The sequence below is a fragment of the Zootoca vivipara genome, chromosome 3 (assembly GCF_965207765.1).
Source record: "Zootoca vivipara chromosome 3, rZooViv2.hap1.1, whole genome shotgun sequence".
Lineage (NCBI taxonomy): Eukaryota > Metazoa > Chordata > Lepidosauria > Squamata > Lacertidae > Zootoca > Zootoca vivipara.
Window position 1 is genome coordinate 115208340 of NC_142586.1, and position 26333 is coordinate 115234672.

A 26333-nucleotide genomic window follows, 5' to 3' on the forward strand; every position below is an offset into this window, starting at 1 on the left:
TTTGCTGCATTGTGCATATCCCTCCATTATATTGTTCTACACTGTGATGGCCTATGGTTTTAAGCAATACATTTGAACAGATAGGTTTTTAAAAAAGATTTCACAATTGTCTTGCCATCGATGTGTTCAGCGGGTTATGGATAAGTTCGACTTAGAATCATAGAATCATAGAGTTGCAAGAGACCACAAGGGCCATCCAGTCCAACCCCCTGCCAAGCAGGAAACACCATCAAAGCATTCCTGACATATGTCTGTCAAGCCGCCGCTTAAAGACCTCTAAAGAAGGAGACTCCGCCACACTCCTTGGCAGCAAGTTCCACTGCCGAACAGCTCTTACTGTCAGGAAGTTCTTCCTAATGTTTAGGTGGAATCTTCTTTCTTGTAGCTTGAATCCATTGCTCCGTGTCCGCTTCTCTGGAGCAGCAGAAAACAACCTTTCACCCTCCTCCATATGACATCCTTTTATATATTTGAACATGGCTATCATATCACGCCTTAACCTTCTCTTCTCCAGGCTAAACGTACCCAGCTTCCTAAGCCGTTCCTCATAAGGCATCGTTTCCAGGCCTTTGACCATTTTGGTTGGCCTCTTCTGGACACGTTCTAGCTTGTCAGTATCCTTCTTGAACTGTGGTGCCCAGAACTGGACACAGTACTCCAGGTGAGGTCTTAATGTGAGTGTCTCTTTAGGAGAGCCTCAAAACTTGACAAACAGATTGGGCCAATAAATTGTTTTCAGTGCCCCTATGAGGCTTCCTCCCTACACATTTTTGAGCTGATGCTCCTTTTCCTTCCCCGAATATACGTAACAGCCAGCCTGGTGGTAGCTGATGAACAGAACCTGCTCTCAGATCCCCCCTCTCAGACGTGAAACTTACAAGTTGGCCTTGAGGATATCACTCTCTCTTGCCCAAAGTTGCCCCTCAAAGCTGCGATAACAAAATTGTATAGCCCTAGTAGACAAGCCCCTTGCCACAAGAAGGTATGGCCGTTCTCTTCCATCACACACTGCAGGGCATGCAGACAAATACAGGGACACTTAAGAAGCTGCAAATTGCCAGATCAGTCTCTCTGTCCATCTCCACGTGAGCAGTCGCCACCCAGGGAGAGTATTGGAGAACATGACTGCTGGAAACCGCTGTCCAAGAGTCCCCCGGAAATTTACATCCGGGTCCTGCCCTCGTGAACAGAGTGCAGATCCTTGCCCCTATCAACGGTTATCCATTTTAATCACTTTCATTTTCCATCAATGTCAGCAGTTACTAGCCTCCACAGTTGAAGGAAGCAATGCTTCTGTCAGCTGCTGGAAACCACAGGAGGGGAGAGGGCTCTTCTGCTCGGGTCCTGCTTGCGGGTTTCTGACGGACATCTGATTTGCCACTGTGAGAACAGGATGCTGGACTAGATGGGCCCTTGGCCTGATCCAACAGGCGCTTTTTATGTTCTTATCTAGGTTTCCTTTCAGGTACTTTGCACCTTCCCTGTACGGCTGGGCTCTCCCAAGATGTCTCTGCACTGCCCATTGCCGCTGCTGCACATACAGACCTCAGCTCTCCCTCCATCCCGCTTATCCTCCCGGCTCCTCGCTCACTGGGTCTTATTCTCTCGTCTCAATTTCCCCGTCTCCCTAATTTAGCTCTCTAGTTTAAAGTCTTATTAGTGTTGCATTAGAAGCACGAAGACTCGTGCTGTCATAACAAAGAGACAGAGAGCTTGTAGGCCCACTTTGCAAAGGGATTAAGTGGGAAGCAAGGCACCTTGCTGCATACTAATGATGCTTAAATAATGCTACTCTAGCACCCTCGTGGCTGGGTTAACAGTATGCAGGCTTCACAATAAGCAAGGGATGCAATTTGTGTGCTCGTTATGAGTTAAGATAATGGGAAAATGTACAATCCAGCCAAACAAGTTTGCCATAAACAATAGTGTGCTGGAGACGATAGCCCTTCTCTCCCTTTGTTTCGTTTCTATTTGTCTCCCCCTTCCCTCTCCCAATACCTTTATTTCTGTGATGGCATTAAGTGACCCCCTATTTCATGTGCCTCTCTGATTCCAGTTAAAGAAACAATGCTGCAAGGATGTTTCACACCAATATTTTGAGAGCTTCTTTTCATTCTCCTGCAGATACAATGCCACGTGTGGGTTAATTATGATGCGTCAAGGTTAGTAGGTTTTAAATCTTGCCCCCCCCCCAAAAAAAATCTGTGTTTGCTAAGAAAACCAGTAATTTCCTCTGCATTTCCATTTGGAGTGAGTGCGTCTGTGATATTGTGTGGATGTGGTATCAGCGGTAATTTTCAAAATAAGGTAAGCACACCAGTTTTGGGGAGAACCGGCTTCTTGAACCAAGGCTGCAGAATTTCCCCCCTCTGTGCCATTTTCTACCTTCTATAAATCAAAACCAGTCACTATAATCTCAAGCGTGATGGTAAAATAAACACAAGTGATGAAAGCGGAACTGGTAGATCCAGATTCAAAATTCCACCTCAGCCCTGGCCATGTCAATGAGCATGAACCACCTCGGAGGGTTGTTGTGTGGACCAAAACAATAAGGACGGAAAGTAATGTTTCGTTGAGGCTTTTAATACATAAAAAGAACTGAAAAGGGTTACTGATACAGGCAGCTGAGGTATTCAAGTCACTGAGGGGAAGAGCCGTAGCTCAGTGGTTGAGCATTTGCTTTGCAAACACGAGGCCCCGGGTTCAATCCCCAACATCTCCAGGCAGGGCTGAAAATGTCTCCTGTGAAACCCTGGAAGGTTGCTGCCAGTCAGTGCATACAATACTGGCCTAGACAGACCAATTGGTGGACTATGTATAAGGCTATATTCCTATTTTCCTAAGGTGCAAGCAGGTAGCCGTGTCGGTCTGACACAGTTGAAATAAATAAATAAATAAATTGTCCAGTAGCACCTTAGAGACCAACTAAGTTTGTTCTGGGTATAAGCCAGGCATGGCCATACTTGACCCTCCAGCTGTTTTGGGACTACAGTTCCCATCATCCCTGACCACTCGTCCTGTTAGCTAGGAATGGTGGGAGTTGTAGTCCCAAAACAGATGGAGGGCCAAGTTTGGCCATGCCTGGTGTAAGCTTTCGTGTGCATGCACACTGAAGTATCTGAAGAAGGTATCGTGAATGCATACAAAAGCTTATACCCAGAACAAACTTAGTTTGTTTCTAAGGTGCTACTGGAAAAAAAAATTTTTTTATATTCCTAAGGGTTGAGCAATGATTGACAGATGACACAGAAGGAAGCACGGAACACGCAGACTTGCAAAAAAAATAACCCTTTTCACCATGAACCACACTCTGCATGTACTCATTCTGTGTGGAGCTCTCAGAGGAGGAGTGGGGCTGAGAATATACGCAGAGGAACCTGCCTACAGATCTTTGACACTCTTCTTGCCTTCCTCTCCTGAAGGATAAACAAGAGAAGAAATAACAGATCTTGAGTTCGCCGTACACAGGCCTACCAGCTTAGCATCACTTCAGAGCGCCTCAGAGGATTAGTGGTCCTCGACACAAACAAACAAAACAAAACAAAAATCCCTGCATATTAAACACACATGCACCCACAAAACCTGGAATGCCACAAAAATGGTAGGCAGGAAACCTTCTTCTTGACAGGCTGGTTTTCTACAGGCAGGGAGTTTTGGACATGGCATCTCACTTCATTAATGTGAACCCTCATCTGCAGCCTGAAGAGGGGCAGCCCAGACACAGATCTGACATTTCTGCAAGAACTAGACCTTTGTGACACCAGCTTTCTCAGCGTTTAGGGGGTGTGGGGCGGGGACTCTCTGTTGCGGGCAAGGAAGGAAAAGCTGGCAAGGTAGGAGCTGAGGGTGATTACTTGGGTGTCCAGGGCAAACAACTACCGCAAAGTAAAAAGTCGCTGCTGTTACTAGAAACTGCGCCTCTGCAATGGTCAAGCAGAGAGTGCAAACACTGAATGGTCCAAAAGACACACTGACTTTTTTCCCCAACCTCCAGTTCGATGAGGACAACAATCCGCTGGGCTGTTCTTCACGGGCTGTGCTCCACACGAGCTTCTGCTGCAGCAAGGCACTGTGGTCCACCTCCTGACTAGGGCCGATATTCGAAAGTGACTCATTGAGGAATTGCTCTCCATGGTAAACACAGGTGCAGTTTTTTTGCCCCTTTTAGTGATCAAACTGGCTTGGCGTCTTCAACATTGGCTCCCAGTACGTTTCCAAGCACAATTCAAAGTGTTGGTGCTGACCTTTAAAGCCCTAAATGGCCTCGGTCCAGTATACCTGAAGGAGTGTCTCCTCCCCCATCATTCTGCCCGGACACTGAGGTCCAGCACCGAGGGCCTTCTGGCGGTTCCCTCGTTGCGAGAAGCCAAGTTGCAGGGAACTAGGCAGAGGGCCTTCTCGGTGGTGGCGCCTGCCCTGTGGAACGCCCTCCCAACAGATGTCAAAGAGGAAAACAACTACCAGACTTTTAGAAGACATCTGAAGGCAGCCCTGTTCAGGGAGGCTTTTAATGTTTAATAGATTACTGTGTTTTATTTTTCTGTTGGAAGCCGCCCAGAGTGGCTGGGGAAACCCAGCCAGATGGGCGGGGTATAAATAAAAAATTATTATTATTATTATTAACCCTCTGATAAGAACCATCTGTCCCCTTAGGGATGGCTAGAGGTGCTGAAAGCACGGGCTCCTCTGGGACTCCAAGAGCTCCCTTGTGTCTTCCGTAAAGAAAATCTTTTGGACCTCAAAAAGACTTGATCTAAAAATGGCCAGGCCAAAATCATTAATGCCAACTGTACATATGCTCTTGAGTTTAACCACTAGAAACACAGGGAGGACAGAAAGATTGCAAAGGTGGAACTCCATTTCCAGGAGATCACCTCCCCCCCCCCCAGGTCCAAGGCTGTGCATTTTTAAGAATATTCTGAAGCCTCTTCCTATCAACAGGCAGGTCATAGTAAAGGTAAAGGGACGCCTGACCATTAGGTCCAGTTGCGGACAACTTTGAGGTTGCGGCGCTCATCTTGCGTTATTGGCCGAGGGAGCCGGCGGACAGCTTCCAGGTCATGTGGACGAAGCCGCTTCTGGCAAATCAGAGCAGCACATGGAAACGCCATTTACCTTCCCGCTGTAGCGGTACCTATTTATCTACTTGCACTTTGACGTGCTTTCAAACTGCTAGGTTGGCAGGAGCTGGGACCGAGCAACGGGAGCTCACCCCATTGCGGGGATTTGAACCGCTGACCTTCTGATCGACAAGCCCTAGGCTCTGTGGTTTAGCCTACAGCACCACCCGCGTCCCTAAACACTACTAAATGATTTATAGGGATGGGCTTCAAATATCTGCATTGTATTTTTAATTGAACTGAGATTGCACATTTTATCAACCAAAAAACTATAGTTGAATTAAAGTGATGTACAGTAAGATCACCAGCAGATGGCTGCAGCTACAGCTTTACTATATGTCTCTAGCAGTGGTGCAACACTATTATAAGGTACCGGAAGCAAATGTTCAAGGAATAACAGGAGCTGGATTTTTGCATAGGCCACAAGTTCTCCTTTTAAGTGACACAAGAAAGTACAGTATGTTAAAAACAACAACAATCCCAAGCCAATCACACAAAAAGAGAGTTTGTTTGGAATTTCTTAACTGCTGCCCAAATGATTATTGCAAAGAACTGGGGAAACAACAGCAATCAATTTGCTGAGGAATGGGGTAAGAATTTGGCATACTTTACGAACAAGAAAGCTTACGCTCTTACTCAGATACATTTAAGCAGGCAACGGCCCATAAATGCATTTTGAGGTGTGGGGAATGGCAAGCATTCATAGCTTTTTGCAATGAATAAGATCCTGGAAGAAGAATCTGATCACGTACATAATTTATGTTCTATTATTTACAAATCCAGAGAGAAATTGGGTGTTTTGGTATATATCTGTGAGAGTGTTATTAATTGCAATACTCAGTATACAGTGGTAGGTTGGGTTAAGTACTTAATTGGTTCCAGAAGTCCGTACTTAACCTGAAGCGTACTTAACCTGAAGCGTACTTAACCTGAAGTGAACTTTCCCATTGAAAGTAATGTTGTTGTTGTTTAGTCGTTTAGTCGTGTCCGACTCTTCGTGACCCCATGGACCATAGCACGCCAGGCACTCCTGTCTTGCACTGCCTCCCGCAATTTGGTCAAACTCATGTTCGTAGCTTCGAGAACACTGTCCAACCATCTTGTCCTCTGTCGTCCCCTTCTCCTAGTGCCCTCAATCTTTCCCAACATCAGGGTCTTTTCAAAGGATTCTTCTCTTCTCATGAGGTGGCCAAAGTATTGGAGCCTCAGCTTCACGATCTGTCCTTCCAGATCTGGTTTTCCCCATTCTATTGTTTTCCTCTATTTCTTTGCATTGCTCATTTAAGAAGACCCTCTTGTCTCTCCTTGCTGCTTTTTGGAAATCTGCATTCAGTTTCCTGTATCTTTCCCTATCTCCCTTGCATTTTGCTTGCCTCCTCTCCTCCGCTATTTGTAAGGCCTCGTTGGACAGCCATTTTGCTTTCTTGCATTTTCTTTTCCTTGGGATGGTTTTCGTTGCTGCCTCCTGTATAATGTTACGAGCCTCCATCCATAGTTCTTCAGGCACTCTGTCCACCAAATCTAAATCCTTAAACCTGTTCCTCACTTCCACTGTGTATTCATAAGGGATTTGATTCAGATTGTATCTTACTGGCCCAGTGGTTTTTCCTACTTTCTTCAGTTTAAGCTGGAATTTTGCTATAAGAAGCTGATGATCTGAGTTACAGTCAGCTCCAGGTCTTGTTTTTGCTGACTGTATAGAGCTTCTCCATCTTTGGCTGCAGAGAATATAATCAATCTGATTTCGATGCTGCCCATTTGGTGATATCCATGTGTAGAGTCGTCTCTTGTGTTGTTGGAAGAGAGTGTTTGTGATGACCAGCTTGTTCTCTTGACAGAACTCTATTAGCCTTTGCCCTGCTTCATTTTGAACTCCCAGGCCAAACTTGCCAGTTGTTCCTTTTATCTCTTGATTCCCTACTTTAGCATTCCAATCCCCTGTAATGAGAAGAACATCCTTCTTTGGTGTTATTTCTAGAAGGTGTTGTAGGTCTTCATAGAATTGGTCAATTTCACTTTCTTCAGCACCGGTAGTTGGTGCATAAACTTGGATTACTGTGATGTTAAAAGGTCTGCCTTGGATTCGTATCGAGATCATTCTGTCATTTTTGAGATTGCATCCCATTACAGCTTTTGCCACTCTTTTGTTGACTATGAGGGCCACTCCATTTCTACTACGGGATTCTTGCCCACAGTAGTAGATATGATAGTCACCCGAACTGAATTCGCCCATTCCCTTCCATTTTAGTTCACTGATGCCCAGGATGTCGATATTTATTCTTGTCATCTCATTTTTGACCACATCCAGCTTACCTCCATTCATGGTTCTTACATTCCAGGTTCCTATGCAATATTTTTCTTTACAGCATCGGACTTTCCTTTCGCTTCCAGGCATATCCGCAACTGAGCGTCCTTTTGGCTTTGGCCCAGCCGCTTCATCAGCTCTGAATCTACTTGTACTTGTCCTCTGCTCTTCCTCAGTAGCATGTTGGACGCCTTCCGACCTGAGGGGCTCATCTTCCAGCGTCATAACTTTTATATGCCTGTTGTCTTTGTCCATGGAGTTTTCTTGGCAGGGTTCTTGGAGTGGCTTGCCAGTTCCTTCTCCAGGTGGATCACATTTAGTCAAAACTCTCCACTATGACCTGTCCATCTTGGGTGGTCCTGCATGGCATAGCTCATAGCTTCTCTGAGTTATTCAAGCCCCTTCGCCACGACAAGGCATTGATCCATGAAGGGTATTGAAAGTAATAGAAAGTGGATTAATCCGTTCCAGACGGGTCCGCAGAGTACTTAAATTGAAAGTACTCAACCTGAAGCGTACTTAACCCAAAGTATGAGTGTAATTGGTTCTGGAGGTCCGTACTTAACCTGAAGCAAACTTTCCTATTGAAAGTCATGGAAAGTGGATTAATCCGTTCCAGACGGGTCCGCGGAGTACTTAAATTGAAAGTACTCAACCTGAAGCGTACTTAACCTGAGGTATGACTGTATATCATTACAATTAAGAACCCAAGGTGAAATTGCATGAAAGGAGAAACAACCGTTTTTCATTAACCACCATAAGGCTAGAATTTTAGGAAAATCTCACAGAAGTTATGAAGTGGGAGCCTGTGGACAAATGGCTTTGATTTCAGTACATAGTTGTTCACTTTGGTAAATCTACAGAAAGCGGGAGCTGGGCATTGATTTTTCCAGCATTGACGGGGATTTAGTTGAAAAACCCAGTTACTGGGCAACTCTGGTTTATTCATAGCTGCTGCAGCAAAATAAAGGAGCCGCTTCTTATTTCATTTAAACAACAATGACCAAGTATGTCTCTTGCTTACCCTGATCATCAACCCGTTTTTGGAGACTTGCACCTTGCGCTCTTCTTTTATCCTTGCGTGTGAACATCATGGGGGTGTGGGAGGATAACATAAAAGCAAAGACACTGGCAGTGATCTGGGTGTTTGGGTGATGTGGGTGTCCAGCTGACTTCAAGCAAAAGTTGCTCCATTTACAATGATGTTTCAAGGCACCGTTAATGCTTTGATGAATCACACCAAAGAGAACTCAAATAATTCCTAGGCATCGGGCAGAGAGTTTAACATGCAGGAGGGCAAGCGCTAGAAAGCCCAGGAAAGAGGACGAGGCAGACAATGGAGACATATAGCTTTAAAGAAGCAAAGATTAAGATTTCTTTTCCAAACTTGCTGGCTGGGCTCTTTTCTACGGGCCACGTTTCAAATGCCTCCAAATAGCTCCCTCAATCTGCCAGTGTTGGATGTGATTCTTCTCTTTCCGTTGCCAAGAACGTGGTCGGTCCTTGCAACTCTGGGATTCCCTGAGCAACGAGGCCACGTCAGTAATGAGCACGGAGCCTGCGGTTCACGTTGCGGTCGCACGCTGCAAATGAGAAGTTTCATGAGAGGTTGAGGCACCTTTCGTGGTGGCCAATCGTGGACACCCTGCTCGTGTCAACCGCCTTCCCGTCATTCCATGGGGGGCAGCTAGCTACCAAACGCACCATCCGATTTGCCAGCACAAACTGCGCCAAAAACACTCTCCCCTCGCGTTGTGTGGTTGGTTCTGCTCCTGGCAAGCAAGCGAGATGCTAACCAACAGTTGGAAGAAGCCATGAGCTTTTGGCGGGGTGGGCAGAAGCAGGTACCATGATCATAAAGCAAAGTAGGCCCCATCCACGTACAGAGGTCCTCTAAGGTAATTATGCTACAGCTGGGTCTCCATTCCCTGGTGCACATAGTCTGCAGCATACTTGGACTAATGCTTAATGCAGCTCTTATCATTTGCTGTGTGCTCAAGGGAAATGGGAGCTGAACTCCCAATCATTCATCATTCTAGAGAGTGCCTCATTAAACTAAACAATCCAATAAAAAACAAAGTCAGATAAGATATAGCTAAAGTTCTTCAGAATCAGTTTATCTCTTAGTAGATTTTATTGTGGAGAGGAGGATTGAGGACGGATTTGCTAGTCTCCCGGGGCCCGAATTTGGAAGGTGAGGAAAAATACACTGCAGAGAGAATCAAATGTATTATTTCAAGCTAGAAAAGTTGGATTCTTTGAGGGCTGTTTAAGATTGGCCTGCATATCATGGACCCAGGATTCTTCCAACTGACTTGTTCAGAAGTAACTATGCGCATCTGCAGTGACAGGGAAGGGGTGCAGAATCTGACCCCTGAGCAAGGTATGCCGATGACTAAAATGGCTAAGGTCTGATGCTTCCAAAAATGGCCTTTCCCCAGAAATTTTGGAAATACTTAACCAATTTAAAATTGCATTGACTTCTGATGAAGAAAGGGTTTCTACTGGAGAGTGATCCCTACTTGCACTCTCAGAAGAGGCCTATTTTTTATTTTATTTTTAATCCATCTAGAGGGTTGATATGGGGAGAGGTAGGGATGAACACATAGATGGGACAATGCTTCGGAAAGAAAGGAAGGAAGGAAGAAATCTTTGTAATGAGGTCATGTTTTTCAAAACTACGGGATGTTTGTTTTCCTGGGATCCTTGGTATGGAAAGATCTGTACATGAAACATTACCCACACAAAATCCTAAACCATTAGGCATGTGATAATGTTCCTACTGCAGCAAAGCTCTTTGCATTGCTTCATATTAGGATCATAAGAAGAGCGCTGCTGGATTAGAATAAAAGGGCCAAACAGATCCCTATATTGAGATGTGTGTCTGCTCACAACTGCAGCAATCGGTGTTATGGTTGTGGTTCCAGGGGCTGGGCTGGAGAGAAATAAGTATCAGGTTTTCATGATGCTATTGCAACATTAGCGTCATCACGGGCATACGCACTGTGGCTCCCAAGCCTATCGGCCAGAGCAGTTCCAAACTCACAGGCTGAAGAAGTCGACTGCCCTGAAACAAACCATCTCATTTTTTTAAAAAAGAGTCACATTAGCTAGGTGTTATATTTCTTGGCATCGCTAATACAGCTATGAATTTATAACATGACTCTGGGCATGTGCAAAGTGTTTCCCCCCCCTCCCTGCTTAGCAGAGCTGGAAAAAGCTGAAGCAGTTGCACGCCTGCATGCTGGTGTTTAGGAGTCTGAAACATTTATTTTTAAACAGAATGTGTGAGAGACGGAGGGAGGCAGAGAGAGAGAGAGAGAGAGAGAGAGAGAGAGAGAGAGAGAGAGAGAGAGGGCACGGATCAAAGGAGAACCGAGTTTAAAATTAAATCTGGTCCAGGTGCAGAATGGCCCTCTCGGTCGCTCAATTGTCATAGCAATTCTGATGACAGCTGTGCTGTAAATGGAAGTTAATTATAATATCTGAGGCCTGTCATCTGCATTTCCGCCGTTTGAACTGGCAGGAGGAAAGGCCCCCACGTGCAACTGCATCTGAATCCTAAGCAGTTCAAAAGGAAACGCAGCGAGACATTAAACAAAAGGAGCCCGCCGCTCGCACTTCCCAGCTTGACGACTGTCCTTTGGCGACACCCATACTTGAGGGTCAAGATAATGGCATTGACCGGCAGGGGACCAGGGTGGGTGGGGAGGGGAGGGGGCTCTCAACAGCGCAAGCCGGGCAGGGTGCGCAGCTGGCCATTCAAGTGACCTCTTGGGTGCTGCCCTTCTTTGACATTGCCTGTTAATGCGTCCTGGGCTAAGGGTTGGTCGGAAACAATGGCAGGCAGGCACCCTGCACAGGCAACCCTTGACATGGCAGGCCTTTTCTTCCTGCTTTTGAGGATGCAGCCAATGGGCACGTTCCCTAGGCTGGGTACCATGGCAACCATACTGCAGCTCAGTAGCACATTCGAGGCATCACGTGCAAGAAGATGAATGTGCTGGACGGAAAGGGGGGGGGAAGCAAGGAGGCGAGGAAGGAGGCCAAGAGGCAGATGATTGCGCTCAGAATTATACATTCCCACCAGGGGGAGCGAGTCCTTTTTAAAGTGCAAAGCTGGCCCGTTTCCGTTTTTTAAAGGTCCCAGGCCATCACCACTGTACACACCACATATATAACACACCATATATATATATATCACATTATATTGCATGTTGTATTTTATATATATGTTAGGGTTGCCATATTTCAAAAACGGAAATCAGGACACAAAAGTTGAAGTTTTGGCCAAGTTGTTGTGGCCAAAGTTGTTGATCCCAGACGTTGTATATGTGTGTACACATGTATATACACACAGAGACACGTGTCTGCATTCTTCTCCATTACAGACCTGAAGCAATGATTGTTGTTTTAAAACCAAATGCAACTCTGACCCAATGTTTTGGGAAGATGGGGAAGAACGCCATCCTGCCCAGAGAATCTATTTTCTCTCTCTCTCGCGATTTGCACAGAAATTAATGATACATGAACCCCAAATTCATTGCACCGGAATCCCAAAGAAAAGACCCCCTGAAACGCCTGTACAATGGAACAAATCTACATTTAACTACCCATCCTCCAAAGTTATCACTCAGACTTTCATCATTTATGTAAGTGGTGATGCGGGGAGTTTAAAATTTAAAAAATCATTGATACTGGAGTTGCACCAGTCATCGCTGCTCAAATATGAACAGTTGCTATCTGTACACCAAAAATGGTAATCATTGCTGCCAGACCTCAGGCAGTTTCATTTGCACCAGGCCTGACTAGTGCTTAGTTCCGGGACCTGCAGTCTGGACAGGGCGCACACCTGGAACATGTAATATACTAATGAAGAAGCAGTTCCCTTGACCATGTGTGTAGTCAGCCTGGTGGGCAAGGAGATGGGCCTTTCAGGATGGTGTGTGTGGGTTTCAGGTAACCTTCCATACTTTATACTTGTGAATAAGGCACTGCAACAGGGATATACTTATATCCCATTCTTCAGCTAAACCTATCTAGAGAAATGAGTAATCAACTCATCACAATTAAAACACTCTACCTGTCTTGAACAAACCAATAAATTGAAGAAACTAAGAAACAAACCTATATTTGCAAAGCAGGTGTTAGATCCTACTAGCACCACAGAACACATTCCACCTTTTTATTTGCAGTACCATGAACATTTATATTCCGCTTTCCCCTCTACACTCCAAGCTTTGTATAATGCCGGTAATCCTTTCAACTCTGTAAGGGAAGCCAATATTATTGTGTCAGAACTTGGGTGGATAGAGGCTGAGGGTGAGCAGTAATGACTGGGTTGCTGGTGCCTAGGTGAGCTATGCTATCTGACTGTATCTTTAGCTGTATCTTTAGCTTCAGGCCCAACAATCACCATTCACGAAAGGCTGGTTAATTTGAGTTTCGAGGGAAATCCTTGAAGCTGAAGATGCCCAGCAATCTGAGAGATTTTTTAAAACCCTGAAAGTATTTTCCCAGGAGCTGTCTACAGAGTACACTTATTTTTCACTAAAGAATAAATCCCCAAGATTTTAGTCAACTAACTCAGTGGTTCCCTATCAGGGGTCCGGGGACCCCTGGGGGTCCATGGAATGCACCCAGAAGGTCCACGGCCCCATCCCTTGACTCCCCTGCTTGCAACTATATTTTTGTCATTTTCACATTGTAATATCACAGTTTTTATGGTCTGTTTTAGCGCTGTGCAATTTTTCAATATACCGTCGTACCTTGGTTCTCAAATGGAATCCATTCTGGAAGTCCATTCGACTTCCAAAAACGTTCGAAAACCAAGGCGCTGCTTCCGATTGGCTGCAGGAGTTTCCTGCACTCAACTGGAAGCCGTGGAAGCCACGTCGGACGTTCGGCTTCTAAAAAAAACTTTGCAAACCGGAACACTTACTTCCAGGTTTGGGGCGTTCGGGAGCCAAAACGTTCGAGTCACAAGGCGTTCGAGAACCAAGGTACGACTGTAGTGGTGATAACACTGCGATAACTGTTTGCAGTTACATATGCAGCAATGTATGGGACCCAGGTGGCGCTGTGGTTAAACCACTGAGCCTAGAGCTTGCTGATCAGAAGGTTGGCGGTTCGAATCCCTGTGATGGGGTGAGCTCCCGTTGCTTGGTCCCAGCTCCTGCCAACCTAGCAGTTCGAAAGCACGTCAAAATGCAAGTAGATAAATAGGAACTGCTACAGTGGGAAGGTAAACGGCATTTCCATGTGCTGCTCTGGTTTGCCAGAAGCGGCTTTGTCATGCTGGCCACGTGACCTGGAAGCTATACGCCGGCTCCCTCGGCCAATAATGCGAGATGAGCGCGCAACCCCAGAGTCGGTCACGACTGGACCTAATGGTCAGGGGTGCCTTTACCTTTACCTTTTATGCAGCAATGTATCGCTCCTCGCATGAGGCAAAACAGGGCAGTCGATTTCCAGGCACTGCCGATATTGCACAATGATCTCAGCTGATAACGCTGCTCATCTGAGACCAGGGCAGCTGATCGCTCTCACTTCAAGGCACCGTAGCACTACTCTCCCCTGGCACCAAGGCAGAGCAGCTTTTCTCAGTCATCAGGAAAGAAGAAGCCACAGTGGACATGCATTTTTGCTGGCTGCCACCGCTGGCTGCCCCGCTGACAGCAGCTTGATGTGCCCCCCATCCCCTCCCACTCAAGCCATGTGGCAGAGGTGACTCCGCGTCCTCTCCTCCCCGCACCCATCCAATCTCTGTGACTGCTCCTTCCCTCATCCCCACGCCTGATCTCCAATTTCAGACATCGCGACATATCAGAATATTGCGGCGTTTAGCTGCTGATATATCACGATGTTGAAAACCAGACTATCACTCAGTCCTAGTCTGTTTTTTAGTATACCTAAAATCCTTTGCTTATTAGGGGCTACACCACATTTTGTTCAAAAATTTGCTTTGCAGAGGTAACTACCATAGAGTTATCAAAATTTTCAAAAGTAAAGGGGACCGTTGCTTGGCTTTTGAGAAGTACGGGGTCCTCGGTAATTAGCTAATTGGGAACCACTGAACTAACTGATTGATGGACATAAATTCCTCCAGGCAACTGCTTTCTCCCCTTGAAGATAGAGAAAGAACCCAATAGCCAAATAAACATGACCAAAAATGTTTCCAAACATTTATACATATGCCCTTCAATCTCAGTCACTATTAATGTGACAAACATAGTGTACAGGCTTCATCACCAACCTCTCTACAAGTTCAATTCCCTGTGCTGGATTTGTGAGTAAAACTAATGAGCAGCCGAGCTTTTGTAAAAAGTGTACAGGTGTTTTCTACTTGGTTCCGGGGACCTCCCTGCTTTCCAAGAGACAACAAAAGGGGATACATTATAGGCCGCATCAGATGGCAGGAGGGGTATGTGCTAGGCTGCAAAAATTGTGATAAAAGGGTTGGGAGGAGGCGTTAAAACATATTAAAGATTTCCACAGAAACTCAGATACAGCAGTGGATACATTTGGGCAACAGACAAAAACTCCCGAAGTTTGAGCGACCTAGACCCACGTGCACATCCAGTTTTTAACTAGGCTCCTTTTGGGGTAATTCCCAGTGCTGAGCTGCTTTTTGCAGAGCAAGGTTTAAAAAGCAATTTGTTGTTTTCTGCTGGGAGGCCCTTGAAAAAGTATGGCGTGCCTGTGCTCTTCCTCTGCTGGTTCCTGTGGATTAATTCTTGATGTTGCTTGAGTGTGCCAGTTTCGGTAGTGTTTGACTTTGGTACTCAGAACCACCCCTACCCTACAGGACTCACAACTTTCCAGCTGCCCTACATTTTTAAAACACATCTGCTGGCAAGTTGATCTCCAGCTGTAACTCTGCGTTCCTGCCTTCTCTTGCTCTGGACTAGTTACAGGTAGGTAGCCGTGTTGGTCTGACGTAGTCGGGGGGGGGGGGGGAATTCCTTCCAGTAGCACCTTAGAGATCACGAAAGCTCATACCTATGACAAACTTAGTTGCTCTCTAAGGTTATTTATTTTTTGCTCTGGTTTTTGCTCCTTTGACCAAATTCTGCACTCTGTGGGGCCTTGATCCTGTAAGAAGCATTGGCTCTCGCTAATACACAATAGCCTATGTAGGGGAAGAGGGCACATTCTGATGTGGCTACTGAGGAAAAGGCAGCTTCAGCCAATATACCGTAGGAAAGAGCAAACATGAGCCGCTTCATTTGACTGCGCTGCAGTCATGTCTCAAGGCCACCAGAGGGCAATGAAATAAACCAGGTTCTCCCGTGGTCATAATTCTGAATTTCAACATCTTGCAGCAGGCAAGTCAATTACAGCAGCTTTCCCCTTTGCTGCAATAAAATGCCATTGAATAATGTGGATGTTTATTTGCTGTGGCAGTTGATACTTAACACCAATTTGCACATTTGGAAGAGATAATGACAAGTTTGGAGGGGCACGGGAGGGGGAATGGGGAGAGAAATGATGACACAAGATATAATTAAACAATTGAAATAGTAAGAAATGATTACACCAACACAGAAACAGGGCAGGTGATGCCCGACAGTTGCACAGAGAGATAAATGGGCTATTTAGCATAAGCAACAACTGGAGAGTCAAATATATTAATGCCATTAATGCGGATTCCAGGCAAATATGTTTTAGAACACACCATGCAAGCGTCCAGAGCCATGAAGTGTGATCCACAGATATTCCTGGCACACCACCACATGTGCCAGAGCCAGCTAAGGACCTAGCCTATCCGAGACATCCCTTGGGCTAAGAGACTATAGGGCTCTGCACCCAATTGACATGTGCCTTCTGTAACTGGTCAGAGTAGAGGCAACAGAGCCGTGCTGAGAAACAGGTGACCCTGGATGGGGTCTGCTGCAATGGATCTTACAATTCTATCGGTGGATGGAGCAGATCAGAAGGCTTTCTAGCAGTCAATGATTACTTGAACAACCCTGGCCTACCATAGGGACGGAGGGGAATTTTGTTCGATCTGCATGTTCAAGCAAACTAACCTAATTCACACCTTCCAGACTAACACACAGACTGGAATGTAATTGTCTTTGGATTTTGCCCTTCTCCAAATGTTATGATACGGATTTTAGCTCTAAAAGGTACCCAAATGCATTAAAAGAAATACACCCCGTCATGTTAAACTATGTTTAGAAATGAAAGCATTGAACTAAAATAGTCCTTAATCAAAATGTTGTGATAACATATATATTCAAGTAACGTCTAAATACAAACTTGCATACTTAAAAAGAAAGGAAAAAAGCAGAATGAAAAAGCGTGTGTGAAATCAACCAAGACCAGAAACAGACTGGCCCTTAGCCTATTTATGGATGCCTTTACTGCTTTCATTCTATTTTGCATGTCGCAAAGTTTATGATATACTTTATGAAAGTGTGGCTTATGTATATTTCAATAAATAAAATTAAGTAAGTTTCTTTAGAGGCTTCCTTGATGGTATGGCTCTGCAATTCTCTTCTTCAGCCAGAGCTGGGCAGCGTCACAAAGTCTGAATTGCTGCCTGACACCCTTTGTGTCCCATGTTCAGAACCAGCTGCAGGCTTGAGTCCAGGCAATGGCCTCTGCGGGAATATTTGCAAGCTCCTCTAGCCCACCTTCCCAGCCAAAAACATCTAATACTGAGAAAAGCAGGTATAACATGCTGATTGGCAATTCACTTATCCCCACTGACTCAAGTCCACAAGTCAGATAAGGCAGTGTTTCTCAACCTTTTTTGGGCCACGGCACACTTGTTCCGTGAAAAAAATCACGAGGCACACCACCATTAAAAAAGTTAAAAAATTTAACTCTGTGCCGCCCTATATTATAATTATAACTGTAAGAAACACTTGCCAAATATTGCTTTCCGGTGGGTCAGTGATGAGTCTTGGCGGCCGCCAGGCTCGTTTGCACTGAGCTTTGGGAAAGAGGAGGAGAAATATTGCTTTCCGGCGGGTCAGTGTTGTTTATTGGCGGCCGCCAGGCACGTGACAATGCAAATCGCCCTTCTCGTCGTGGCACGTCGTGGCACACCAGCCAGCGTCTCGCGGCACACTAGTGTGCCGCGGAACAGTGGTTGAGAAACGCTGAGATAAGGAACACACAAAAGCAACTTCCCCAGATTTTCCAGGGTGTGCTTGTTGCCCTGAAAAGAGAAATCCCCACCCCAGCATTCCTTATGACTTAAGCCCTAAGTAGCTGCTTAACACCCACATCTGCTAAAGCGGTCTCTAGTTCACAAAATCTTATGCTATAATAATACTGGTTATCCTTTAATGTGCCACAAGCCTCTTAGTTCTTTTTCTGCTGCAACTGACTCTCTTTGCCTGGAAGTTGCTCACTGAAAATTACAGCTAAACGACACTAAATTACACCCTTCATTCACTGAGATTGCAGAAAGATTATTTAACATACTGTATATTAAATATCTAAGGCTGCAACTCCATATGTACTGAAGCCCCAATAGGGCTCATTTGTTCCAGAAGACACTGCACATTACCTAAATTAAGGACAATATTGTCCCAAGAACAGATAAAGATGTTTCATTTAGACTTCCTATGAATAATTCCACTGACTTGATCTTTCAAGAAACATCTGTGCAGATAAGCAGGAAAAACGGTAAAGAAAAGGGAACTGCTGAATTAAAATGCAAGAATATTAGCATGGGAGGAAGCAAGAGAACAACTCAGAGTAAAAGAGAATGACGAGGTATACATGGAATAAGTAGTAAAATGAACCACTCCAGAGATAAAGAGACACTGAGAAAGAGTCTGGTGAGTATGTTTGGAACAGCCTCACCTCTTTCAATTCATCAAAAAGCCTCTTCAGTCTCCTCATTTAAGGAAGTCAAATATGCATGGGGGACAGTCTCTCTTGAGACTGCATCATCTTGGACTGCAAGTAGGGATCGACTGTGTTGAATGTACCCTTATGCGCAACCCCCCACCCCCACCCAAAACCTTTGCCTGTGGAAAGGTATCCTATCAGTAAGGAGGAAAAGGGGAAAGGGAAGCAAAGGACTGGCTAGAGACAAATCAGGCTGCCATCCCTGATTAGAGGGCCATCGCTTGCATGGTCGCACGGTCACGTCCGACCTCCTATCAGTCAGACACAGGCCAGTGTCCATCCAAGTTGGCAGCCCAAAACAGACAGACAATGACAGGACTGCCAGCTCCAGGCTGAGCACACCAGGAGGGGAGCTGCGGACACTGAACCTCAGCTTGTGGGTGCGATGAAGAGAGTCAAACCTGCCAGCTTAAAATCTGCTTAACCCTTCGCAGGACCCCGCTGACAATCTGTGCCAAGCAATCCTAAATCTACAGGTCTGGTACTGCACTGCCCTGTCCCCCTCGACCCATCCTCACCCTCTCCTTTTGGCATTCATCATGGCAAATTTCTGGAGGTGAGGAAGGAAAGAGTTGTTCTTTCAACTTTCTCCAGGATTTAAATCACATAGCAGCTCTTGGAGCAAGAATACCGACATCATCACTAGAACTACCCACAGCCCTCTGGGGAGGAAAACTACACTGTAAACCCAAGTTTCAAAGGTTACCAGCTGACAAAGAGAGCAAATCCAATATGTTTGGGGGTGAGAAGTCAGAGGTAGAACATATGCTTTGCAGGAGAAGGTCTCAGGTGTGCAAGGGTGATGCTATTGTGTGCTTTAGTATGTAAGGAAGCGGCCAACTTACCAATTGCCAGTCACTCTTGAAAGCTTTACACCTTAAGAAGAGCCTGCAGGATAAGGCCAATGGCCCATCTGGTTCAGCATCCTATTCTCGCAACAGCCAACCAGATGCCTATGGGACTTCTGAAAGCTGGATCTAAGCACAACAGCACTCTCCCCACCTGCGATTCCCAGCAAGTGTGATTCCCAACAACCTTCCAAGATACCCCCAGACAAAAACTATGGAGACGACCTCCTGGTAATCAAGAGCTCCTTGATGTAAGCTCATGTTTGACTACAGAGCTGGGAACTGACATACCGTTGAAGTATCTCTCTCTAGTGCATTGTTCAAACTCTTTCTTGTTGTTGTTTAGTCGTTTAGTCGTGTCCGACTCTTCGTGACCCCATGGACCATAGCACGCCAGGCACTCCTGTCTTCCACTGCCTCCCGCAGTTTGGTCAAACTCATGTTCGTAGCTTCGAGAACACTGTCCAACCATCTTGTCCTCTGTCGTCCCCTTCTCCTAGTGCCCTCAATCTTTCCCAACATCAGGGTCTTTTCCAAGGATTCTTCTCTTCTCATGAGGTGGCCAAAGTATTGGAGCCTCAGCTTCACGATCTGTCCTTCCAGGGAGCACTCAGGGCTGATTTCCTTAAGAATGGATAGGTTTGATCTTCTTGCAGTCCATGGGACTCTCAAGAGTCTCCTCCAGCACCATAATTCAAAAGCATCAATTCTTCGGCGATCAGCCTTCTTTATGGTCCAGCTCTCACTTCCATACATCACTACTGGGAAAACCATAGCTTTAACTATACGGACCTTTGTCGGCAAGGTGATGTCTCTGCTTTTTAAGATGCTGTCTAGGTTTGTCATTGCTTTTCTCCCAAGAAGCAGGCGTCTTTTAATTTCGTGACTGCTGTCACCATCTGCAGTGATCAAGGAGCCCAAGAAAGTAAAATCTCTCACTGCCTCCATTTCTTCCCCTTCTATTTGCCAGGAGGTGATGGGACCAGTGGCCATGATCTTGGTTTTTTTGATGTTCAGCTTCAGACCATATTTTGCGCTCTCCTCTTTCACCCTCATTAAAAGGTTTTTTAATTCCTCCTCGCTTTCTGCCATCAAGGTTGTGTCATCTGCATATCTGAGGTTGTTGATATTTCTTCCGGCAATCTTAATTCCGGCTTGGGATTCATCTAGTCCAGCCTTTCGCATGATGAATTCTGCATATAAGTTAAATAAGCAGGGAGACAATATACAACCTTGTCGTACTCCTTTCCCAATTTTGAACCAATCAGTTATTCCATATCCAGTTCTAACTGTAGCTTCTTGTCCCACATAGAGATTTCTCAGGAGACAGATGAGGTGATCAGGCACTCCCATTTCTTTAAGAACTTGCCATAGTTTGCTGTGGTCGACACAGTCAAAGGCTTTTGCATAGTCAATGAAGCAGAAGTAGACATTTTTCTGGAACTCTCTAGCTTTCTCCATAATCCAGCGCATGTTTGCTATTTGGTCTCTGGTTCCTCTGCCCCTTCGAAATCCAGCTTGCACTTCTGGGAGTTCTCGGTCCACATACTGCCTAAGCCTGCCTTGTAGAATTTTAAGCATGACCTTGCTAGCGTGTGAAATGAGCGCAATTGTGCGGTAGTTGGAGCATTCTTTGGCACTGCCCTTCTTTGGAATTGGGATGTAGACTGATCTTCTCCAATCCTCTGGCCATTGCTGAGTTTTCCAAACTTGCTGGCATATTGGGTGTAGCACCTTAACAGCATCATCTTTTAAAATTTTAAATAGTTCAGCTGGGATATCATCACTTCCACTGGCCTTGTTATTAGCAATGCTTTCTAAGGCCCATTTGACTTCACTCTCCAAGATGTCTGGCTCAAGGTCAGCAGCCACACTACCTGAGGTGTACGAGACCTCCATATCTTTCTGGTATAATTCCTCTGTGTATTCTTGCCACCTCTTCTTGATGTCTTCTGCTTCTGTTAGGTCCTTACCACTTTTGTCCTTGATTATGGTAATCTTTGTACGAAATGTTCCTTTCATATCTCCAATTTTCTTGAACAGATCTCTGGTTTTCCCCATTCTATTGTTTTCCTCTATTTCTTTGCATTGCTCATTTAAGAAGACCCTCTTGTCTCTCCTTGCTGTTTTTTGGAAATCTGCATTCAGTTTCCTGTATCTTTCCCTATCTCCCTTGCATTTTGCTTGCCTCCTCTCCTCCGCTATTTGTAAGGCCTCGTTGGACAGCCATTTTGCTTTCTTGCATTTCCTTTTCCTTGGGATGGTTTTCGTTGCTGCCTCCTGTATAATGTTACGAGCCTCCATCCATAGTTCTTCAGGCACTCTGTCCACCAAATCTAAATCCTTAAACCTGTTCCTCACTTCCACTGTGTATTCATAAGGGATTTGATTTAGATTGTATCTTACTGGCCCAGTGGTTTTTCCTACTTTCTTCAGTTTAAGCTGGAACTCTTTCTAGGCTTCCTTAGAAGCTTATTAGGGGTTCCTCCGGGAAAAGATCATTAATGAAGGCTTGGGTTGACATGGACCAATGGTAAAGCCCAAGAGGTTTGGCCAGTGCCCTGTGTAAACAGCAAGGGCGCTGCTGAATGGGACTCTGAATCTGACATAGGTTCCTCGAGAAATGCATAGACTCACTGGCAAGCAAACAGATAAGGAAAGGGCTCCCTCGGGGGAGGAATATGAAAAGCGTTGCTCTGGTGCTCAGTTATTTTTGACTATGACTGTCAAAAGCGTTAAGAAAAAAGGATGATGCCGGCAGATTTAAATGCAGAAGAAGAAGCTGCAACAGTATAAACCAATGTCATGCAAACCCCAGATGTTCCAACAGAGAGAGATGGCAACATCAGCATGGAGTTCACGGTTCAGAGTGATGAATTCTCTCTTCTGCGAGGTGCGGCACCATGAAAAAAGTATAGCGAGGCCAAAATGATCTCTCATTTGAGTGCACTAATAGCCACGCAGGAAACCCAACAGGGAGCTAGTCTCCAGGAAGGCTGGAAAACTCACGCTGGTACTTAGAACTCTGCAAAACTTTGCAGCAAAGTACAGCCTGACGGCTTAAAAAGTTGGTGATGGCTTTTTTCCACAAAGGCCGGGTGCTTGTGGGGGACCTGAAAGTCCCCCTCACTGTTAAGTTCTACTCAGCCTTACCTTTTGGTAATCTTCTTTGGATCTCAAAGCCGCCTCCATCTGTTCTGGGGAAAACGTGTAGATGGCAGACCGATACTGCGTGCCGACATCATTCCCCTGCCTCATCCCTAAGATTAAAAAAGAAGATGAAGAAGGTGTGGGTGGCTCAGTTCTTCATCCCAGAGGGTGAAAATATAACCAATCAATCTAATGTTAGTGTTGTCCTGCCATAGGTTTAGAAAAACAAGCCCTTCGTGTGTTGTACGCCCACAGTTGACATTTTTGCCAAGTGTATTTCCCTCTTGCTTAACCAGAAGTGAATGCATATTATGGCTTAGTGACATCACTGGCAGCCATGTACAGCTGTAAGGCATTAAGAGAAATCAAGAGAGTGATTGCAATATGTGCTGTCATTTAATTCACTGAAATCAAGAGGCTGCTTAAAAAAAACACGGGAGGGGGGGTATAATAAAATCACTCAAATAATCCAATTGTAAAGAGGCCTTTAGAAACTCTCTAATGAGTGGGGAGTGCTTATCTGAGGAGGCGGTTCTGCACCCTTACAGGAGCTGGAAAGTTTCCCCTATAATCCTGCTCTGCTTTAAATAGAAGGAGGTCCCTTTGCTGGCTCTACAGCAATAGAAGCCTAAGGCTCATTTGTTACTTCGTCACTGTAGGGAAATGGGCTGAAGATTAAGAGAGGGCTGCGTGCCACTATAAGAAGCTTGAGTGGAGGTATGGATGCACACACCAAATTGATGGCATTATGCTGTGAGCTGGCACACAGGCAGACAATGACAAGGTGGAGTGGCCACCGATAAAGGCAGCTCAGGGGTGGCAAGAGCCAAGCCGAAGTTGGCCCTGACCAGGTCAACAAGGACAGCCTTTCTGGCACCTCTGAAGCAGCCAGGTAGAATGGCGGTTGGTGGAAACAGTTCAGGTAAGGAAGGAGCCAAATGGCAAGGGATAGTGGCAGAAGCAGTGAGCATGAGACCATACCTTAAGGTGGCATAACAGGACAGGCCGTTTTTGCCTCTCGTACATAAGCCATCCCATGCGTGTTGCACCCATGATTTTCTAAATGACTCTGGGACTGCGCCACTGCTGTTGTCAAACAGTTTGGACTTGCTTGTGAAATGGAATAGTTTGCCTGCTGCACTGCAAAAAAGGCAGGCCAGGGGAAGAGGGAGATTTTGCCGCCCTGTGAGGCAATGCACGTTTCATATAAGTGCCCCATTTATTGCTGCTGTTTCATATACGTAAATGCACCATTTATTTTCAGGAGAACATCAATGTGGCCTTAAAAAAAAAAACTTTTCTTCTTCTCCTCAAAACGCTGGTGCTTACTATCAACTCCCCCTGGCAACTATTGCTTGTGGAAATCTCAATAAGCAACAAATGAGGCAAGAAATTCAATTTAGGAAACAATAGTGTAGAATGACCGATCCTGATAATCCTTTCTTTGTTGAGAAGACAGTCTACCCAGGCAAGCACTACACTACGTCTGTGAGATGCGTCACCTTAAAATTTCACCTGGAAGCCTTAACTCCCCCCCCCCAAGTGATGCCTTAATCAGCAAATCCGGAGCAACCTTAGATTTGTATCACAGTCGCCAAAACAGAAGGCCTATTTACCATTTTTGGCCAGGTGGTTTGAAAGTCGCATTTTCCAATACAACTTTTTGGTTCCTGAAATTCATTCTGATTGTGCAGATAAAATACCACAGAAAGAACTCTGCAGGATGTGTTGCTGGTGGGTGAAAACGGTCCAGATCCAAGGATTTCCACCTCCTGATGGTGGAGACTTCAGGCACCATCCTGGCGCCCGGGCATCTTCGCTTGGTCACAAGTGACTGATAGCCTGTTACAAAATGCACTAGGTGCATTTCAAACGCTGCATATCACTACTGAGACTTCAGAACCACATCCCCACCTACATAGAAAAGTCATATCGGCGTCTAAAATAAATCAAAACTCAGGTGTCACTTAACCGTCGCCGTTCCCTCGTTGCGAGAAGCCAAGTTGCAGGGAACTAGGCAGAGGGCTTTCTCGGTGGTGGCGCCTGCCCTGTGGAACGCCCTCCCAACAGATGTCAAAAAGGAAAACAACTACCAGACTTTTAGAAGACATCTGAAGGCAGCCCTGTTCAGGGAAGCTTTTAATGTTTAATAGATTATCGTGTTGTATTTTTCTGTTGGAAGCCGCCCAGAGTGGCTGGGGAGACCCGGCCAGATGGGCGGAGTATAAATAATATATTATTATTATTATTATTATTATTATTATTATTATTATTATTATTATTATTATACATCTGAGCCCAGAGGGGTGGTGCATCTGAGGGGAAAGCCCTGCTCCACTTCCCCATTGACCTCATTCCACATACGAAAGGAATTACAAGCTGGACCCACTCCCTTGATCTTGAGGGGTGGCTAGGTCTGTAAAGACTTGCTCCCAAAACTGCGCGCAGAAACCTGGCCATTTAAAGCTTTTCTAGTAAGTAGCACAGGCATAGGCAAACTCGGCCCTCCAGATGTTTGGGGACTACAACTCCCACCATCCCTAGCTAATAGGACCAGTGGTCAGGGATGATGGGAGTTGCAGTCCCAAAACATCTGGAGGGCTGAGTTTGCCTATGCCTGTACTAGCACTTTAGAGTGCTAGTACTCTGAAGAAGTGTGCATGCACATGAAAGCTCATACCAATAGTTGGTCTCTAAGGTGCTACTGGAAGGAATTTTTTTATTTTGTTTCGATTACGGCAGACCAACATGGCTACCTACCTGTATTCAGAGTTGCGGACAGTCTATGAGAAGCCACCACACAGCTCCCCTACAATTGGCTGAATATGAATTAATGTATATATACTAATGGAGCCTAGTCTGCTATGGAAACTTGTTGCCATGCTGACCCTCAGGAACAAGAAATGCAAAATAGTTTGAACCGTGGGCATCTCTGAAACAAGGGCCACCTCACCCAGCCAACACTAAGGATTTACTTGTTCTGAAGCATGGGTTTAATTCTCTTACCAGAACCAACAGAATTTAGAACTTATTGACTTAGACCCAGGTCATGCCAGTTATACAGAGAAGGGCCACTGCTCAGGGCTGGTGCATTTGCTGAACCTGCAGAATCTCTCAGGTTCAGTCCTCATCATCTCCAGGTAGGACTAAGAAGGTCCCTTCTGAAACCTTGGAGAGCCACTGCCAGTCAATGCTCCAGCCAAGACAAAGAGTTAGAGGGATCAAATCGTCTGACTCAGCATGCTTCCTGTATTCCCGAGTTTCTGTGAGCTCTCTGTTAGGTAAGTTCTAAAGAATTTTTAAAAAGCAAACCATACCTTGAGCCAGAGGTAACAAGGGTCACAAGAAAAAGCTTTTCCTCCAGAAGACTGGGAAAGGTGCACACAGACACAACCATACTTGCCTCCATGCAAGGGTTAGGATAAAGCAAGGTTTTTGCTGACATATGTTCTGCTCTCCAGCACCATCACCATGGTGCTGGAGGAGACTCTTGAGAGTCCCATGGACTGCAAGAAGATCAAACCTCTCCATTCTTAAGGAAATCAGCCCTGAGGGCTCACTGGAAGCACAGATCGTGAAGCTGAGGCTCCAATACTTTGGCCACCTCATGAGAAGAGAAGACTCCCTGGAAAAGACCCTGATGTTGGGAAAGATGGAGGGCACTAGGAGAAGGGGACCACAGAGGACGAGATGGTTGGACAGTGTTCTTGAAGCTACGAACATGAGTTTGACCAAACTGCGGGAGGCAGTGCAAGACAGGAGTGCCTGGTGTGCTATGGTCCATGGGGTCACGAAGAGTCGGACACGACTAAACGACTAAACAACAACACATGTTTTGCTCTGGTGTAGATTATAGTGGTCTTCAATGTGCATACGGTATGCAAGTTAGTTGCTAAACCTGGCGCGCTAATTCTCAGCTGTGCGTCATGCAGGCACCATAGGTGAAATTAACTGAAAGTATGAAAGTGAAAGCAAAACTGTTCAGCTAAAAACTGTCAGAAGTTGTGATTAGCTTAAAGAGAAGCTGTGATGTGGAAA

At 45.5% G+C, this 26333-nt stretch overlaps 1 protein-coding gene across 4 annotated transcripts in view; it reads right to left on the reverse strand.

Moving 5' to 3' along the window:
* Window positions 1-26333, reverse strand: part of MSRA (methionine sulfoxide reductase A) — a 179077-nt gene that overhangs the window by 42163 nt on the left and 110581 nt on the right. For all 4 annotated transcript variants that reach the window (XM_035110866.3, XM_035110867.3, XM_088666940.1 and 1 more), the window contains one exon: window positions 22299-22405. In XM_035110866.3, coding sequence (XP_034966757.1) covers window positions 22299-22405 — 107 coding nt within the window. The remainder of the gene's footprint in view (window positions 1-22298; window positions 22406-26333) is intronic.